This window comes from Anopheles marshallii, chromosome 3 (genome assembly GCF_943734725.1).
Source record: "Anopheles marshallii chromosome 3, idAnoMarsDA_429_01, whole genome shotgun sequence".
NCBI lineage: Eukaryota > Metazoa > Arthropoda > Insecta > Diptera > Culicidae > Anopheles > Anopheles marshallii.
Genome location: NC_071327.1, coordinates 83836269 through 83855748, shown reverse-complemented (window position 1 = coordinate 83855748; position 19480 = coordinate 83836269). Strand labels below are relative to the sequence as shown.

At 45.9% G+C, this 19480-nt stretch overlaps 4 protein-coding genes across 4 annotated transcripts; 2 read left to right on the top strand and 2 right to left on the bottom strand.

Annotated features, from left to right (window-relative positions):
* Positions 1 to 5210: 5210 nt before the first annotated feature.
* On the bottom strand, positions 5211 to 8711 carry LOC128711836 (mitochondrial folate transporter/carrier). Its single transcript, XM_053806721.1, has 5 exons — positions 8362 to 8711; positions 8031 to 8283; positions 7845 to 7958; positions 7577 to 7722; positions 5211 to 5367 (listed from the first exon to the last, which is right to left on the bottom strand). The coding sequence occupies exons 1-5, from the start codon at positions 8709 to 8711 to the stop codon at positions 5223 to 5225; spliced, it is 1008 nt and encodes a 335-aa protein (XP_053662696.1). The 3' UTR covers positions 5211 to 5222.
* Positions 8712 to 10800: 2089 nt separating this feature from the next.
* On the bottom strand, positions 10801 to 14073 carry LOC128714867 (electron transfer flavoprotein beta subunit lysine methyltransferase-like). Its single transcript, XM_053809749.1, has 5 exons — positions 13781 to 14073; positions 11678 to 11929; positions 11443 to 11573; positions 11120 to 11331; positions 10801 to 10965 (listed from the first exon to the last, which is right to left on the bottom strand). The coding sequence occupies exons 1-5, from the start codon at positions 14062 to 14064 to the stop codon at positions 10801 to 10803; spliced, it is 1044 nt and encodes a 347-aa protein (XP_053665724.1). The 5' UTR covers positions 14065 to 14073.
* A 1677-nt stretch (positions 14074 to 15750) lies between these two features.
* On the top strand, positions 15751 to 16491 carry LOC128714032 (uncharacterized). Its single transcript, XM_053808908.1, has 2 exons — positions 15751 to 16095; positions 16303 to 16491. The coding sequence occupies exons 1-2, from the start codon at positions 15751 to 15753 to the stop codon at positions 16489 to 16491; spliced, it is 534 nt and encodes a 177-aa protein (XP_053664883.1).
* Positions 16492 to 18347: 1856 nt separating this feature from the next.
* LOC128714863 (uncharacterized) lies at positions 18348 to 18892 on the top strand. The gene is made up of 2 exons (XM_053809743.1): positions 18348 to 18626; positions 18695 to 18892. Exons 1-2 carry the CDS (start codon positions 18348 to 18350, stop codon positions 18890 to 18892), a joined length of 477 nt encoding a protein of 158 aa, XP_053665718.1.
* The last annotated feature ends 588 nt before the right edge of the window (positions 18893 to 19480 follow it).

Below are 19480 nucleotides of genomic sequence, written 5' to 3'. Positions count from 1 at the left end.
CCGAAACCGAATGCTGTCGGCATCGACATGCTTCAGAGGATGATGGATTCTCCAAGGATGGAACAAAAAAGGGGACCTCCCTCCATCTCATCATCTTGCTACGATTACAATTGGCATCTAGAGTACTGGAGCGGCTTGGCCATTGATTGTGCGTGACTACAGCAACGTACCATCATCGTAAAACGTCTCAAAGCCACTCGTATTAATCAACCCATTTCTCATGGTTGAGGTTTAAACCAGTTCCAGGTCCGGGTGTCCCAAAAAAAAAAAACCACCCACCCGAAGGGCTTTCCACCACCAGGAGCCGAGTAGCAATTCCTGCGCCCGTCATGCACACCTCAGTGCGCACACCAACGCGACGCAATATAAACAAAAAAGGTGTCCGTAACTCAATACGGCCGTTGTAATTATATCTAAAGTCAATTGAAGCAGGTTTCTTTACCACAAACTACAACAAACCCTTTGCCGGTTCGCTCGCACACAACACAAAAAAACCTTGTCGGTGGTTGCGCGACGGGTGTTGAAATTCGACATTAGTTCCACAGCTGTATGGGGCAGGTGAAGCCAGTGGGGGATAGTGGGGTCCCCTCTCTCACCGGGGGTTTTGAAAATCAACAAATACACACACGAACGGTGTAATGTTTAGAAATTGTGTCCACCAGGCAAATGTAGCCCATGCTACAGGGCGGTTTTTCACCTATGAAGTTGTAAGACGTTTCTTGACCTCGAGGATTCCATTTGTGCCAGCTAATAAGAGAAGCCTCAGAAAGGATCCCCATCGCCTCGGTGTGTCGGGCCGGGTCTTTTTATTCGAATTACCTTCCTATAATTCTGGTCGACTGGCTGGTCGGCTGACTAGTCGGTCGCCGATGCGGAACCGCTAAAAGGGGCTTTTCCTGCCATATGGGGGAGGGAGGAGTCCGTTCGTCATGCCTCATCGAGCTTCTCCATCGTTCTCATTACACCAAAACGGACTCCCGTTGCCGTAGCTTATGATACCTTCATTAACGTTCGATGGCTATGGTCAAGTAACCGAATCCTCGACATTTCTCGGCATTTCATCAACCGGATTGGTACCTTAGTTTGACATTATCATTCGGGCGCTTATCAAGTGCTTCAAACGCTCGTTGTTTTTTGTCACTCTATAACAATCCCATTTACTATCGGTAATGTATTTACAGCCTCTTAATCATGCTGCCATGACCTCATCCTCGATCGACAAAAAAACACACACACGAACACACAGGGTTAGAGAGAATCAAGGGTTTGGGGTTTGAAAAATAAACCGTTCGCCACCGATTTGGCCACAGAAAGCCGCCAACATTCACGATGATCGATTTTTTTTTCTCCTCCAAGATTGTGGAACATGGATTAACGGTCGCCCGGTTTTAGATTAATTAACGGAAGCATCTTTCTAGATGGAGCGTATTTCAGCGCTAAAGAATTTCATCGTCATGTGATTACGTTCGATCGTTTACCGGAAACCAACGATAACGACAGACGGAATGAAATCTTCATCACAGAAAACGCAATTATTGATTGTGCCAAGTAGAAAAATGGTCGATCAAGAACACAAAAAAACAGATCATTTTCCTCCAGCACGTACACATCTATCACGGGTTCCGTCTCTGCCGCACGTTGTAGACACTTTGAAAATAGCATTCGTCCACGTGAGTCATTCCTGTTCGCCTATGACAAACACGACCGATATCGTTTTGCATCTCTGTTGGCAGACTGATCGCAGCACTACGCTGGAGGAGAAAGTCTCTAAAGGCGCTGCTCTTGGGGTTTTATCACACGGCTGCTTGTTTGCGCAGACTATCGCATGAGCAGCAGTAAAGATATCGCTCCGTTTTCACTGCAAACTAGCAATGCTTTATAGCGGCACCGTTTTTCAATGTGGTCTAACTTGTGGTTCTGGCAGGAACGAATGCGTCAATCAAGTACGACGGTGTGACTCATTCTAACGGCAAACCAATCTAATTGCAAGTCTAAAAGACGTTCGTCATGCGGGTATGACCTTTCACCCCCTGCCTTTGTTTGGATGCGGTGGTTGAATGCAAAACAACAATACCACCTCCCAGTACTTCGCGCGCTCCCTGCAACGTTCGAAGACGCTGCAAAAAACGGGCAATACCTGTTCGATGGGCACTTTCTCCAGTTTTCCACCGCTGGCAGTTCCACTGAGCAATGGCAGCAGGTTCCGCAGTCGGGACGACTGTCTACGCAGCCTTCGTAACGGGCCGGACAGTCGCGGGCCACTTTCGTTATCCTCACAGTTATCCTCGGAACAATTAGTATGGCGTCTTGCTGCAGCCACCGCCGTGATAACGGTCGTAACCATCGCTAGTAACTGACTGCGAAGGGCTCCCGCAAAGTCTGACCAGTCGTTCGTCGCGCCGCTTGAATCGTCTTTGCGCACAGCACTAGCCTCGCCTACAGCCACTTGCATACCTTGCGGGCCAGCACTGCCCTAAGCAATGGGACAACACAGCAGACGGAGACACCGGGCAAGTGGCGGACGCGTTCTAGATTCAGCCCCTGCTGCATTCCCACAATAGACGCGGTTGGCTTGGTTTGTTTATTCTCTAGATAAGCGACAGTGGCGCGCACGATCGTGGAAATGTAAAGCGCTTCCATACTCGGCTACACTTGGGCGCCTCAGCAAGAAAACACGCAAATAAACCCGCTTGGCGGGCATACAGGCACAGGCTGACATTGGACGCTTATCGGATCGAGCGTACGGGGAGCAACGAACGGATGGAAGGATCATTCCTGGACGGATAGATATTGCAGCGAAGGGATCGGAGAGATATGTGTTGATTTAAGTTGTTGACCACCTACACACCCGCAATCACACACACACACTCATGCACAAGTTGATGATGGGTTACAGGATAATGCTGCACTCGTTGACCACTGGTGTCCACTAACCTACGATGTGTGCACCCGGGCGAATGTGAGCAGATGTGACCACACCGAAACACAAGTACACCCAACACCCAAGGGATAGGGAAGTGTAGAATAATATCGGAGCAGGTTTAGCGACTGCCACCAAACTGTTTCCACACACCCGAGGTTGCACCCGTGCCAGCCACGACACACAACACACCAAACACACGGGTTGTAACAAATCGCGAACAAACACTAGTGAAGCGTACGCTACTCTTGCACACACTGGCAGCCACTCGGGAACCAAGCGCGTTTGATAAGAGATTAAGACGGCGGAGGTTGACGGTTGCCTACGCTTTCTGTGTTGGTGAAGATGGAGTCCACGCTAGCGACCCGAGCGAGCTTTGAGTCATCTCTCCCTGCTCCCGTGCTTCTCCTCGCCCTTCGCACGTGCCACACACACACACAGAGCATATGACAGGCCTTCCGCCATTATGACCACACCATGACCAGGCCATGATCCGCATCCCACACATAGAGTCTTCGATGCTCAACACGTCCATAGTAACCTACCAGGGACCAGGATGGGATGGAGTAGAGTGGAGGACAGATAGAACTTTTCGTAAGTGAAAGCGAAAGTGACAAGCCAACTGATAAAGAACCACCGTTTGTAGCAATCGCGCTGACGTTTCGCGTCGTGGCACGCAACCCTATCATCCAACTGCCCGTCCTTACACGTACACGGCAGCTCACTATCTTATCTTCCCCTTTCCCCAAACGCACGGAATGCACTCCCAAGCGAACCCCGTAAGCATAAAAAGCGATGCGTCCTCCACGTATGTCCATAGTTTTGGCGCTTCCGACGAAGCATTAGGCTGAAATTAGGGCAACATTCCGGCCAATATTGGATTAGTACGGTTGCCAGGTGCTTATGACACAACAGTCCCATTCCTAAGGACACTGCCTGCATTTTCATATCCCATCTGACACGATATCCCGAAGCTTTACCTAAAAGTAATGATTATTTGTATTTTACTTTCACAAACATACGTACCTTGTTGGAGGAGTTGATGTAATGTAAACCATCCGAAGATACCATCCTGCCGGGAGTCAGTGAAGAATCAGTGCGGATACAGTTCGTTAACGATATCACAGTTTTTAACTACGGTGGCACCGCTACTACCAGACAGGAGTTTTGCCACACCACAAGCGACAGACAGCTTGCTTGATTTTAAACACACTACTTCACGTGCACTATCCTAGCCGCCTGTCGATGTGATTCATGACAAATCGTGTCCCTTCTGTTGTTCATTCCACAATCTTGGCTAATCCCTTTGGGGGTAACGATGTGTGTTGCTTTGATTACACTCCGAACACCGGCGGCACTGGTGGTTACAGTGCCGTACAAAATAATCATCTGATACCGAGTCAATTTATAGATGTTTAAACAGACAATTTTAAAACGACGAATTCTTCTTCTTTAAGGAGTACTGTTAACATATTATCATTTAGCTTGGAGTAGTTAGCGAACAACCCAAACCCTGATTATGAATCAATATTGAGAGGTAGGAGATTTACAAAAATCACTGTACCTCCTCGCGTCCGGAACATTGTCAATTATAGATTGCTGATCTCCGACACATGCGCCTAGAGCGCCTCCTCATCCCACAATGCCATTGCCGACAAAAAAACCATGGAACCAGTGGAAACCAATATTAGTCACTGTACTCCTAAACGCCGTTGCCGTCCTAAAGTTGTTATATTGAATGTGATATCACTTCGGACATTTCCGCATGCTCCTGGCATACAGCGACACTGTAGTTCATTTATAATCCAACAGTCCTTTTGTAGGAAATATATTTGCTAACCTAGATGTGTATGACTGTAGTTTCCTTTTGCTGCTGCACAGTTGGATGAGCGCGTCCAGATAACACCTTAGCACTGATATACTATACCGTAAAATTGATCCAGCCCAGAAGATGACCATATTTGTCAAATCGGGTACAACGAAAAGGAAGTGTCCTTCTTGAAACAGTAGAGCACTTTAAAGGATATCGCGGTGCTGTAACTATAAGCCGCATTTTTCGTGCATACTTTGTAAAGAACTCTTACAGGAAGGAACTAGAAGCACGATATGCGCTTATATGTTTATAGATAATCAACACCTAATTTTTGGTAGTTTCTAGACGCGTAAATGATTAATGGCATTTAGCTTCGCGTTCCCATTTTGTGCAGTAAACATATATCATAACCGTCAACGAAGCTGTATAATAACGGGCATCAACACTTATACCGAACGAAGGAGCAACAAGGGGACCACTTCCCATGCTTTAGTGCGCATTGCTCCTGGCTTTGTTTTTATCCAATAGATAGTGTGATACATGTTCGTACGTTACAAACGTAACCATCGTCGCCGGGATGACCCGGGTCAGGTTCGGACCGAGACCTTTATAGAATCCGCGCCACGATTCATATCTGAGATGGAGAAAAAAAGATCAGAAAAAAAGGAAAACATTACTTTTTTCATCCATTTTCTGTGATTTTTTTTTTGCGGACAAGTCTTTCTTTTGCACTGTGGCATCTTTCAATTGCATTTATTTATTAAATAGATTGTTTCATCGATCTGTTCTGTGTTACTTTCTACTATATCCTTACAGTTCGAACTCTAAAACAAAAAACAGTACATCAGAAAAATAAGAATAGACAAACAAGTGGAGAAGTAAGGAAGAGAAGGACATACTTGCTCGTTAAGTTAAACGCAGGGAGTAAAGTAAGCATTAGGAGAGAATATTTTGTTGTCGCTTCTAGCAAACAAAATACCCGACACCTTCCCGGGCAACAATTAACACCGCCATTGTTTTAATTGCTCTTCACGTGACAAACATTTGCGAATTTTTCCTTACAGCGGTAGTTTCTTTTCGTGCCTCGATTGCTTAAGTTTGGGTGTAAAATTACGCTTTTGCGCGCTGTAGGCGATCGTTTGATATTCAATTAATATTGCCCTAGGTTTTTCATCGCACACGCCATATTTTGTGGCATTTCATCATCCTACCAACAAGATTCGGAGTTTTCTTATCGCTTTCGAAAGTTCAGTGTTTTTCGTTTCAACAATCATGTGGCCTGCGTCGCAATTTAAATTCATAACAATCCAATAGGGTTTTGTTCATCTTTTTGCGTTTGCTCCGAGAGACGCCAACCAACACAACGTACTCATTATCGGTAACGACCAGCAGAGACACGCCATACGGCTGATAACCAATGAGAACCGTTTGGGAATCCGTTTGGAGTTTTATAGAGGTTTGAAATTAGTTCAAGTGCTTTGTATTTCTAATCTGATACGTAGATATCCTTTCTCTGTTCTTTTCCGTATTTTAAGGTTCTTCGTCATAGATAATCCAATTGTTTTTTTCTGAATATTCCCACTTATTATTGATTTTTTTATGGATTATTTAATGTTTTATGATCATTAGCGACCTTTTAAGTTGAAAGTTGGAATACACTTAAGTAGTAACTACTCTTCTTGCGGATATGATTAATATCTAATTGTTTTAAAAGTTGTTCAGTTTGATTTTTCTCTCCCGGTTCAAGAAAGGTTTATGTTTCAGTTCGCAATCTGATTCTGCGTCCTATTGTTGTATTGCTTGGTAATAGAAATCTACCGAAATTCAACCACTATTCCGCTTGTTGTGTTTTCCACTTGTCACATTCGTCGTCGAGAGAGCACACAGGCTCGTCATAGACATTATGCCATTACCAATACTATATACTGTCTTGCACATTGTGACAAGATAAGACGACAACCGAAATAATAGGCGCACATCACTTGATAAACTGTGCTAATCAATTTATCATACCACAAGATAACAACGCAAATGACATAGAAAAACACACCATGGTTTGCAGCATTCATTACACAACCTGAGCCTAGAGCGATGAAAAGATGAGTGGCGCTTTTAAAACATTTGCAATGTTTAAACAAACATATTTCATTTGAGTTTTGAGCTATCTGAGCCGGTCTTAAACATTATATTTTCTTTTTCTCGGAAATATCTATGGTTGTATTGTTTGTGTGTTTAGGTGGTGCTGTATCAAATTTTGCACTAAAGATAGAGGTAAAAGTAACGTTAACTATAACAACAATCGTAATAGTAATAATAATTACTGATGCAAAGAGTGGCCGCTTCCACATCCTAACCACTAGAGCTTGTGTACGCCCAATGTGAGAAGCCAACGAGAGATACAAATAAATAGACATGCAGGTGCTGTTTGTGCCAATTGCACAAACACACACGACGCACACAACACATTAGTGACGATGGAATTGAAACGACTTACACGCTAAACGAGCATCGTTCCCGAGCCCTGAGACCAGGGCATACGTGCAGGTGGCTTAAGAAGATATTCCGAGAGGCGGACGCTCTCGAGAGCAGGAATGGAGCAAATCGATCGCATCGACCGCGGTGGACGGGGATAGACGAGGGGAATTGGGGTGAGCACATTGAACCGGACCGAACGATTGATCGTATCACCCGTAAAGTAGGCAGCGGAGGTTCAGTCCGCCGTTACGCTCTGTTCTTAGTGGTTGGTAAACTTCTCATAGATCAACATCACTAGGCAAATGTTGGGCGTTACGTGCACTAAGTACGGCCAGAGACCTTTATAGAACCCTGACACCCGTTCGTACCTCCATGTGAGCTTCACGCAATCCCAGGTGCCCTTATAGCTATGGTTTTGATCCTGCAGACGCGCCCGTATTACTTGGTACGGGTAGGTACCGGCGGCTGCAATTAATTTCGAAACGGCGGCAAATGTCAAGTACTCGGATGTCGTCTACATCGATTAATCGGTTAATTGGCACAACATGAAAAGAAACATAATATCAAGGCATTAGATATTGGGACAGGCGCATTCAACTCCCGCGGCGCTCTAGGCGCAACAGGGAGAACTGTTACCAGTTTGGCGTCGATCGGTCGTTTGCGGTGCTGGTTGTATTTGTTCTTCATTTCCTCGTATGTCATGAACTGGAGTGCTCCGTGCGATACACCAAACATTCCCGGTACGAATCCCTGTGGAATTGATACACAATAATTATAATCTTCACAAAACAGGAAAATAGAATGCTATTAGCCTCAGCATACCCTGTACAGTCCTCGAATGCCCTCCGTGCGGTAGATTTTAGTAAGACCGTCAACCATACCGGCATAACCGGTACCGGAACCGGCCGTAACGCGCTCATTACACTGCAGACATAGCCTCGTCTTCACCACCCAGATCGGGTTGGTCATGGCAAGCGTTAGAACGCCTGCTTCGGCTGCCGCCAGCATGTGGAGCGTAGGTCCTAAGGGTTGCGCCGTATTTCCATCCTGTATCCATGTCTTTATCGTATTGTAGCTAAAAGGAATCAACCGGTCAGGTGAGCTAGGTGGCAATTCGTCCACAAGGTGCATCGGATTGTTGAGCAATACTTACAACATAAAATAGAATCCCCACGCACTGCCGGAACCCCACATGTTCGGGGTGACTCCTTTGTACAGCCCGCGGAAGCCTTCCTGGCGGAATATCGTTAGGAATGCGCTGGTCAACCCACGATACTGTGGCACCGATGCCGTTCGTCCATCATTCACGGCAAACCGGATCTTGATCAGATCCAGAGGATGTAGAAGAAGTGTTGATGTGACCCCACCGGAAATGCCAGCCATCAGATGTTCGTATTTCACGTGGGCCAGCCAACCGAAGTTGCCCTTTCCGGCACCGGCGGCACCAGCAGTGGCTACTGCCGCGGCCGCAGCTGTCTTATGATTTTTCAAGGTCGAAGCCATGCTGCTGGATTAGTTATCGCACTAGACGTTTTGCTGCACCTTTCTTTATCGTGCACAATGTCGCACTTTTGTCCAGCAGGTTTGGTTTCTTCGCGATCAGCAATTACTATTACTATACTTATAGCGTAGAGTCACGAATTCAGCTGTTCAAATTCGTGAATGTTCGTCACCTCGTTGATGATGAGTTGTGTTTGCACCGGATCTCGGATCCAGAAACAGGCGGTTTGACAAATTATTGTTACGAGGAGGAATAGGTGTTGCTGCTGCTATTGCGACTAGACGTCGGCGTACAGCACAGAATCAGAAATAAGGCAGGAAAAGGATCGTAGAAAGATGACTGCTATATACATTATATACAACGCGGATATCAACCGAGTCACGATTTACTTCCAGGTCTGTTCCGTGCAACTACAGATTCGCCGTTCTGCCATACATCCGGTTCACCGTAAGACACTGCGACGGCTATTGGCTTTCGTGATGCTGTTGCTAACCCACAGACCGTCTGTTGCTTCGTGTACCCTGCTGTTTCTCCTGACCACCTCCAGCTGCTGGGTTGTCTTTGGCAGGGAAGTAAGTGCGCGTTAATTTGCTCGCCTTGTTTCGTTGCTGCGTGGCTGCGACGATCCGGACTGCTACAAAAAAACGGCTACCACTGCTGCCACAACACTACACCGTCCCATCTAGCGACTGATAAGGGCGGTCAGATATGACGTAAACCCGTGCGAGGTGCGGATTTCGTAAGTAGTAGTAGTTGCCACTTGCTCACTTTGCTTCAGAAAAGTTAACATATTGCACATTTTGCTGTGTATTGCAATTTCCGTTGATGTTTACAGAGGTTTCCGCTTCACACCACCACTGGCCAGTACACTTTTCCCCGATAAACGATGGTCTTTATGTGCAACACAGAACACAGACTCACAATTTCTTCCCACGAACACACGTTTTTTCAAGGTCGACGAAGAGACAGAAGGTATCGATTGTAGGATGTTTCTTCCGCGAGTTCAGCACAACTTCACCACCATTGTGTAGTAATAATTTCGGCCCTTCTTTCGGGAGTTGAACGCATTTCCGCTTCGCAACACCCGGATTTTCGTCGGTGGTTCTTAATTATCCGAGAAGTTTCAACACCACCGAACAGAAAGGCACGAAAAAACACAGAAACGCAGTCGCTAGGTGAAAAAGATGATGAAACGCTCCTATGGTCTCGTGTCAGTTGCTGCACCACCTTTTGACAACTGAGGAACAACTGTCAAACCACATTGCCTCGGAGAGCTTCTGCACAAGGTGGTTCATTTTTTCTGGAATTGGAAATTTAAAATTTCTATTATTTAAATTAGATATTATGGGGAAAACGCAGAAAAATATCAAAGCATTTATTTCATTCCGTTATCTATTACTTTTATAAATAATGAACCTTGTTATAAACACAAGTTAAGGAGTAAACATCTTCTATATTTGTAAATAAATGTTTATGAAGTACAAGATGTACCACTTTTTTTTTGTAAAACGTTCTTTTTCTACATCTTGTTGCATTTCAAAATATACAAAACCTTCAGTACTTGGGTTCTAACCTTTAAATTACGCGACACTACCTTTTGCTAGTTTCAAATGAAACTCTGGTAGCCTACAATAGATACAAAGCCTCACATATTAATTACACAATTATTAAAAATGTGTTAAGGCGAGAAGAGTTTTTGAATGTCTGTATTTTACAACAGTTTTCTTTCAAACAGAACTAAATCTTCGAGAATTCCCAATATACACGAAAAAGCGCGATTCACAAAATAGGTGACTTGTGACTATGAATTGGCACAAACATTGATAACATGAAAAGCACAATTCATTATTGCTACCATCACGACATTGACTTATATGGTAAATCTGTAACATTGAATTCGTCCCCTTCGATAAGGTATACCATAAGATAGCATTATTGTAACCTACAGGTACATGCACGTATCGTATCACTGCTCGGAACGATAAGCCTCTTAAACTAAACCCAACTCGATTAATTACCGATAGGAACAAATGATGCCCATGGACCCATCCAGTACATTACCTGTGCTAATAACCGATCACGTTTTGTCCATCATTTGCCATCTTCGAGTAAACGAAACTGCCAAACATTGGCATAGGAAAATCCACTGTTTTCCAGGCAAATATTGTCAGGTAGTTTGTAGCGGGTTAACAGTTCCATATCGCTCAGCACACCCGTTTCCGTAATTCCGTGCCGTCCGGGATCACCGATGAAAATCTGCAATGATCATTCATTGTAAAGAATGGCAAAATACTCCTTCTTCCCTCACCTTAGTTCGGGTTTCATTCGGGTAGAATGTATCGCGCAAGACAGGAATCTAGCGCTAATCGGAAGTGTCGAATGTTTGCCAAACAACCGACATCTGTCTTACCTCCGTCCCAGCACGTGCCAGCCGCTGTATCCATGGGTGTAGATCAGCTGCTATCTCGGTATCGTAAAACAGGTCGCCTATTAACACCACTTCATACTGGTTGCTTGTTTGGGTGTCGGCGCCATTGCTGATAAAGTTATCGCCGCTTACCACCAACCGATTACCCGTGATCCCATTCAGCTCAGCGTTCAGTAATGTGGCCTGCAAAGCGACTGATAATAAGTAAGCCAAACCGCCCCCAGTGGTGGATTAGATAAAGAAAAATGATCTGGAAAATAAATAAGCTCGCGCAATTGTGGGGTTTGCAAAGTAAATTAGCGTACCTGGGTCGATGTCGTTCGCTGTAACACGATTCGCACCGACCATCAGTGCTGCAATCGCGGAAGCTCCACAGCCACAGCCCACATCCAGCACAGACTTCCCGCGGAAAACGTGGGCCGTGTCAAGAATGAACCTGTACGCGAAAGCGTGCGTCGTCACAGTGGATCAGCGATACGATCAAACAAAATTCCACACACGCCATGCTGCCACTCACGACACTCTTATACCTTTTCTCACCTTGTTAGTGCTTGACCTCCGGGCCAGAAAAATCCCCAAAACGGATCCGTGGAGAAACCAGTATCGGCGCCATTGCTGCCGGCGCCAACTGGCTGATGGTAGATGGCACAATCGGGAGTTATAAGGTGCAGTGTGATTTCCGGTGTCATGTGCTGTCGCGATAGCACCGTGTTCGATAAGATCTTTTGCCGCACGCTTATCATATCCAAATCCGTCCGTACGCTTTTTTGACGGGTCGATGAAGGCGCGATGCTTTATGAATGATAAAACAGAAAAGTAAATTCAACATTTTAGCGAAAATCCCAGAATTGCAACAGTTTGGTGCACTGAAAAACAACGACACCTTTTCGGGTAAAACCCGACCCCGCGTTCGAGTTTACTCCCCTTGACCGTTATTACAGGAGGAATTGCGGGCGAACATTAAAGTGTGATCAAAAGTACCCCGCTTGCGCTCGTGGAATGTCCTTCGTTTGGGTCATCTCCTCATGCGCACGCTTCAACGATCACGTCCAACCGAAAGACCCGCATGAAGCAAGGCATCGATTGCAGTTTATGCTATGCGTACGCAACATTGGACCACCCTGAAGTAGCTACGGTCAGCAAGATTCCCACAAAATCACCTTATCCTGCTGTACTCAATTACGGTAGCGTCGTCACGTAGTCAACCACAGCCAAACTCCGATCAAGGGTAGTTGATCTTGTCGGCAAGATGATATGAACTGTGCGATTCGGTAAAGTTTTTCTTCAAATCAAATTAAATCGCTGCGAAGCATAACGGCGGGTCGGTAAACCTTGCTATCAGTGCGTTGATCACTCCAGCAATAGCTTCAATGGTAAAAAGTTGCGTGGTGTCATGTATCGTCACGAATGTTTCCCGCCGATTCCTACAGCGAAGAGTCCGTACAGAGCGGGAAAGGTGATCATGATCGCCGACGTGAATTATATGCTGGAAAGAATTCGATGCGTTCTGTACAATGACCTCAGCTATTAATACCTGCTAGTGCTTCAGTAGACATATTGTCGATTATTTAGTAAAGCCTCTTAAAATCTCGAAGTTAAGCCCGGGGTTATCTCATCAGTGTACATACATTGGCTAAGTAGAATTGCTAAAATAACAAACATTTTATGGCAAATACACAATAAGTTACGTTTGCGAACTGTGGTCACATGTTCCAATGATACGCAATCACTCACGTGTCCCATGAAATTGAGGGCACATAGTGGACAACGGACGACGGGTTCCCAAAGCGACAAGTACGTCGAAAGTGAAATTGGGACCATCGTTACAATAACGGTGCATTCCAGCAATAGGATTTTTTTTTTCATCACACCCTGCATGTTTGCATGCTACTTCTTTCCCGCGAAATTGGTCCCATCGGACCTTGAACCGGTCATCAGAACTCCGAGGCACTAAGCCGCATATACTGTTGGGGAGCGTTCGTTGCGACGGGTTCACCATCGTTCAAAACATACAAGCCACGTAGCAACCGGACCGTTCGAATTGGTCAATAGACAGTGTGGCAAAACATTGCTGTATGCTAAAAATAGCACCTGCCGATTTGGTTCTTTTCGATCAGCACAACAACCGTTTTGGGACTGCTGTTGGCTACCGTGAAACATGAAACGGTGCAGTTGACGTACCAGCGCGAACCAATTTACGCGCCCAATTGGTTTCGATTCTTAGGCTGGTCAGTTTAATCGGTGCGCAACGAATAAACAATAACTGCGCGTACACAGCGGCAAGGGTATGATGAGTTCCGACTAGTTGATAAGTGAAAGACGAGCCCACGCTGCCTACGCTTAACGTGACCGGTGACCTGCTTTGCGACTGGTAAAACGGTTCAATTCCGTTGCAAGAAAATGTTGCTCCGTAATATACCAACAAAAAAAAACAAATGATGTTTTCTTTTCACTCCCTGCTAATGACACATTCGCTACATATCGCCAGGAAACTTTAGAACTTGTTAATTGATCTAACTTATTCCATATTCGCGCCACAAACTTTCCATAAGTTCCCCGCCAAACACGCCATCATAGTCATTGTTGTTAGCGTTTAATTATCAGTTTTTAAATTTCCCATCTGGGGTTTGGTGGCTTACTTACCGAGCTGAGGCTTGAGTTGCTGGTGAAGGGGTAGATCGCGACGGCTTCAATCCATCGGTGCGGTTCGTCGCACTACTATAGCGACGGCATCGGTCCACCGGCAGCCTTTCACACTCGCTAGTATTTGTAGTGCCGGTTGTAGTAGCATCGTGAGTGCGAAATTCGATGGAGGTCTTGCATGTCGTGGTGTGGAAAGTACGCTCCATCCGCAACCTCCGACCGACGTGGACAAGGCCAGCTCCATTCATCTGACTTCTGATCGCGTGACGTGCGATCTGCGACATGTTTTTGCCTCGGCGGCTATGGGGATGGATGAAAAGACGCAGGGGGACACAACAACGCATGGAGATAGCGTGAAAGAAGCGAACGAGATTAATTGCTTGCGTGTGAGGATGTGTTTTTGTAGCGCCGACAACAACGTCTTAAAAACAATCATTCTCTAATGTCTGCTGCGCCACCCCGTTTCGTTGGGAAGCGTACCTTTATCAACCGTCATCACCACAACAGACCACCAGTTCTGCGCTCTAGTTCACCAGAACAATCCCTGCAGACACAAACAAGCGTAACTTTGCTTGGCAGTCAGTTTAATCTTCGTTTTCTGCTACCTCCTCTTCTACACAGTTCAACAAAAATCAGGAAATAAACAAGCATCATTAAACTGTTGTTGACAAAAATAGCGAAAAAACTCGCTTGTATTATCGGAAGACTTTCCGATTCTACCGGGGCGGGGTATTCCCATTACACATTCCCATTTCGCCGAATAAAATTGCCTATTTTTATCTTTTTGGTTGCTAACTCCAAAGGTCTCGAAGACCCTCCTCTGCCAGTACCCTGTACCAGATTGCAATGCATTTGAATATCGAAAAAAAATGGCATCCCAATGATCGACTCAATTGGATGGAGTTCATTCATGCCAAGCGAACTATGCGGTAACCGGATTTGTGAAACGTGAAACTTCACGACCCATTGCCCGGAGAACGATGACTTGCAAACGTATGGAGAAACTTGTGCCTGTAGTCAAATATTGGGGTGTTCCGAAAGATCCGCACACGATCGCTTCATGTTGCGGGTTGGACTTTGATCAAGCATCTTCGGTTCGGTTTCGCCTAAAGAGAGTGTGTCTACCGTCCACATATGAACAAAGGTCGCTGTGGAGATCGTACATTGACGTCAAATGACGTGTCCTCCCAATAGAGTGCGTCTTGTGCGTCCAAACTGTGAACCTGTTATCCATAGAATGCGGGTGGCACAAGTTCCGGGACCTGACATACCGGAGCACCCATTGCATCCTTTTGGCTCAAGGACTACAACTCTGATGAAGGTGGTGCAAAAATGGAACATGTTATTCAGCAAAGTTTCCATCGACCGGTACACGAACTTTTCCGTAGAGGATGGATTTTCTGCCGGTTCGTTTCTACGAACGTCTCGCAGTATCGTTCCGCCCGGGCACAATTGCACCGAAACTCCCCAACAAGTTGAATGCGTGTTTCGCTACGGAGGTCTTCTGGATTTTCCCAGTACAAATCTATCCGGCCCAGCCGAACTGCGAAACCGGTTACTCCCAGACGGCCTCAAACGCGAACTCACACAGATGCATCGCACGCGTAACAGCATTAAATCGTTCGGGCGGTTTCGCGATCGGGTGTTGTGCGCGAATATGTCGTGCTTCGCGTTCGGCCCTAGAATCGACCCACCGCGAGTGGGGATAGCGTCTATAAAAGCATGCGTAACCGACTTTACTTCGTGTATTTTACAATCAGCCATACGCATAAAACCTGTACCCCAACAACGTGTGTCTCGCGCTTCGGACCGTATCAATTCTACGCCATTTTTTACTGTGACGTTTCCGTGCGCCGCGTGCAAAATCCCCATCGTGTCCGCGAGAAGCTAGCGCACAAGCAAGCGTTTTGAATTACGCAATAACGGCAACAACCGGTGAAGCGACGGTGATAACAAATCAAGCCAACAAGATGGTGATAGCGACGAAGATTCGTACCAGCAGCATTAGCAGCAACATTGAGGATAGCATTGACGCCAAGTTGTCGAACATGTTCATCGGCTCGAGCGGCAACAAGGACACCACCACCGGTGGAATGGTGCCGGAACCGATCGGTGGGACCGTTCGCCGTGCGCTCGTTGCCGCAAACCGTGAGGACCGTGCCGTCGTCGGATTGTCCGAATCGATAAACGCCCTCTCGAAGACGCCGGAAGATTTTCTCTTCTGCTTTCTGGCTGCTTCGGGAAATCCGGCCAACCACATGCATCAGGTGTTGCTGGAGGCGTTCTGTTTCGAGCATGACATTTACATAATTAAGGTAGGTTCGGTTGAAACTCCCGGCACGGTTGGTTGAACCGTCACCGTCACATCGAATTAAATACGCTCCGATGGATTCTATTTTCGTTTCGCTTGGGTTGGGCACTAAAATGATGCAATAAAAACAATGTTTTTGCCGGAGCACGTCGGAGGATTTAGCAGCATTGCCGTACGTTGCTAATAATTGCTCTCCATCTTTTCTTTGCAGGTTGATAGCGCAGAAAAGTTAAGTCGAATGCTCGGTACGCAGCGCATTGAATCGTGCGCCTTGCTGCAGAAGAGCTGGTCCGAGGAATGCAACGAAACCATCACCGAGGCGGAGGACCAGCTCGTGGACTACTGCGAGGAACACTGGGAATCGCCCATTAAGCCCATTGTTAAGCTACCGGAAAAGTAACCCCGCCACATGCGCAGTATCCAAGTGATAATGTGAAAATTCCCACAAAAAACAAAACAAATCTTTGCCAATGGTGCAGAGTGTCCCTGCTGCTAGGAGATGAATTCGGAGTTGCTCCAGTACTTTGATTCATTGCCATCGGACGGATGGATATCAAGAGTCGAAGCATCTTACCGACATCGAGCAAGTGTGATCATACGAGTACGAGCAACGGTGCAGATATCAAACGTTTGATTTCGCTGAACTGTACCAGTGAAGGATCAAGTACGATCGCTTGAAGACGATCAAAAGTGACCCCAAACCAAAAGCTTCTGCATTGATAAATCGTTACACTCAGTGATCCACAAGAGACATTCATAAGAACTATCGTGCAACCGTGTTCCAAAGCCTCGTATACCGGAGGATGTCGTTATAGACATTGATAAAGAAAAGTGCTAAACCACAGTGTGTGTCTGTGTGTATAACATGCACCAACACGTGTAAAATATTGCTACCGATTTAGTTTAGCATAAAAATATCTCAATAACAAATGAAACAAATGAAATATAATAAATGAATTACATTGGATAACTTATGGTTAGTGTTCTTATCCGCTGGTTGGGTGCCCCGCCGAAAAGAGCTATTTCACCGGATATTATATTCATTCGTCCCCTTTTTTTGAGGATTCCACCAAAGCTAACTCGGACAAACCCTTTTAAGGTTATCGAACAGGGAAAAGAATGCAACACCGTATACACAGATTGCCGATTGATTTTGATAGCCGTCAAGACATTCCTGATAACAAATACAGGTAACGAGTTCACTATCAGCAGTTGCGGGACTGGATCGGCATTCTTTTGAATGACTTTTATCTGAATCCAGTACTATCCAGTTTCGAACATGGGATGGGGAACTCTTCGGGACTCCCATGCATTTTACATGTTCAACGCGTATCGTTGGCAACCACCAATGCCTTCTTTGCATTTGAAATTTCACTGAATTCACATGAAACACAACTTCACCATAACGATTGTGAATCATTCATCTCACGTGCTGCTGAGGGGATGATTTCTTTTTGCTCTCCTTTCTCGATCATGTGATGCTTCTTTACGGATCTGCAGTGCCAAAACATCCGCAAAAACATAAACGTGTTGCATCATTTTGTCTCATACACGAGCCCCTTGCTCTACTGGCGTGCCCCCATCGAGGGGGCCAAAAGGGGGAGGATGTTCCGCTTCCGAAACTGATTCACGTCCGTACAGGTTCATTCCCGTTCGACATCGGAAACCGGCTGATAAAAATGCTTGCCCATTGCGCAAGTGCGGCCATCGCTCAAGTAATACACCCCCTAGATTTCATTCATGGAAGCGAAGGGAGGTTCGTTGTAACATCACACACATTGCAAATTCCGAACGCGCGTGCCGAGTGTTTGTGGTCGTGAGCCGATCGCGACCTAGTATTACAAGCATAAAAGTACCTTGCCACAGCAAATGCTGATTCATTGTGTATCGAACAACCCACCGTGAGAGAGTAATCCGTTTCGGTGTGTACCAGCCGTGTGGCAAGTGTTTCTACTTTACAAGAAAGCTCGCGAAGAGACATTGAAATTGAAGAACTGTGTTCTGTGGAGTGTGTCTGCTAAACATTTCTTATCTTCGTTCGTTTGTACAAGAGAAAGAGTTGGCCATTGGCGCTAAGTGGGCCATCATCATTTCACAACCTTACCCAACGACGCTTCTGTGTGTTATTGTTGCCGTTTGCGACTTCGTTCAACTTTTCCGCCCCAGTAGGAGGTGAAAGTAACCAGCGTTTCGTGGAAAGGTAGCACGTGTGAGTGCGAACTGGCATCCTCATCTAATCATCGATCTAAGTACAACATGGTTCTGAAGGCATCGGACGAGGGAAAGATGGTAGAGACGAACGGATTCCACACAGTTGGGATTGGTTCGAGTGCACGGAAGGCACTGCTAAGTGCGCTGGAGGACAAACGACTCGTCGTTGGATTGGCTAGCGCAATTCGAAGCTTGGCCGCCAATCCGGATCAGTACAATTTCTGCTTTTTGGCTCCGACCGAGGACCATGGTGAGAGTGGCAGCCACATGCAGGAGGTGCTGATGGAAGCGTTTTGTTTGGAACACGACATCTACATCATTAGGGTAAGTTGCTGCTAGTGAGGTGCTTTGCTCAAAGTGTTCCCTGTACTGAATATTTCTTCTGCCCACAGGTGGATAGTGCAGACAAACTCAGTCGCCTGGTACAATCACCGGTCATTGCATCATGTGCATTGGTACGCAAGCTTCCAGCGAAAATGGTTCGGCGAATGAGTAGCGCCTTTCGTCGTTCGGAGAGCATCCTGATCGAACACTGCGAGCTTTACTGGGAAGAACCACACAAACCCGTTATCAAATTGCCGGAAAAGTGAACAAAATATTCAGGTTACCCGGTTTACTGAACGAAACTATGAAACCATTCTTTACCCAGGCAACGCACGAAGCAGTGTGCGGCCTCATGCTATACAATGAGATATATTCTCCACTCACATACCTAGGATAACTAGGCCAATAATCCAGGGCCATAAGTTTGAAGTCCTTTATCATGTAGCGGGTCGAAACCCGGACGATACGTTAGCATAAGCTAAGGATAGCTAAGATTAGCTAAGGATACCTACGGAACTGGAATTGTTTCAATCTGACAGATTACGGTCCACGAAACGATTTTGCACCCAGGCCAGCGATTGTTGGAAAGTGTGGAATTCATTTCGTATAGTTTAACATTGTACTTACGTTGAAAATGGTAATAAAAGATTTTCACCGATGTAAACAAATGCGTACGTAAATTAAATCGGAATGCGTATGTCACCCAAATAACAATTGTTTATCACATGTCAAGTTAAGCTGCAAAAGCTCACAGCGTATTCGTTTGGTACGATACGAGCGCCACCTATTGTGAAACGTTGGAATCAAAAGCTTTGATGCGGATACATAACGAACTTACGTGATCATTCGTTGCC

Bases quoted from the DNA above. Each gene is read 5' to 3' on its own strand.
- LOC128714032 (XM_053808908.1), top strand. From the start codon at position 15,751: ATGGTGATAGCGACGAAGATTCGTACCAGCAGCATTAGCAGCAACATT. The intron at 16,096-16,302 runs GTAGGTTCGGTT...TTTTCTTTGCAG, and splicing joins ATGACATTTACATAATTAAG to GTTGATAGCGCAGAAAAGTT.
- LOC128711836 (XM_053806721.1), bottom strand. From the start codon at position 8,711: ATGGCTTCGACCTTGAAAAATCATAAGACAGCTGCGGCCGCGGCAGTA. The intron at 8,284-8,361 runs GTAAGTATTGCT...GATTCCTTTTAG, and splicing joins TGGGGATTCTATTTTATGTT to CTACAATACGATAAAGACAT. The intron at 7,959-8,030 runs GTATGCTGAGGC...TCAATTCCACAG, and splicing joins GCATTCGAGGACTGTACAGG to GGATTCGTACCGGGAATGTT.
- LOC128714863 (XM_053809743.1), top strand. From the start codon at position 18,348: ATGGTTCTGAAGGCATCGGACGAGGGAAAGATGGTAGAGACGAACGGA. The intron at 18,627-18,694 runs GTAAGTTGCTGC...TTCTGCCCACAG, and splicing joins ACGACATCTACATCATTAGG to GTGGATAGTGCAGACAAACT.
- LOC128714867 (XM_053809749.1), bottom strand. From the start codon at position 14,064: ATGTCGCAGATCGCACGTCACGCGATCAGAAGTCAGATGAATGGAGCT. The intron at 11,332-11,442 runs GTACGCTAATTT...ACTTATTATCAG, and splicing joins AGCGAACGACATCGACCCAG to TCGCTTTGCAGGCCACATTA. The intron at 10,966-11,119 runs GTAAGACAGATG...TGATCATTGCAG, and splicing joins TGGCACGTGCTGGGACGGAG to ATTTTCATCGGTGATCCCGG.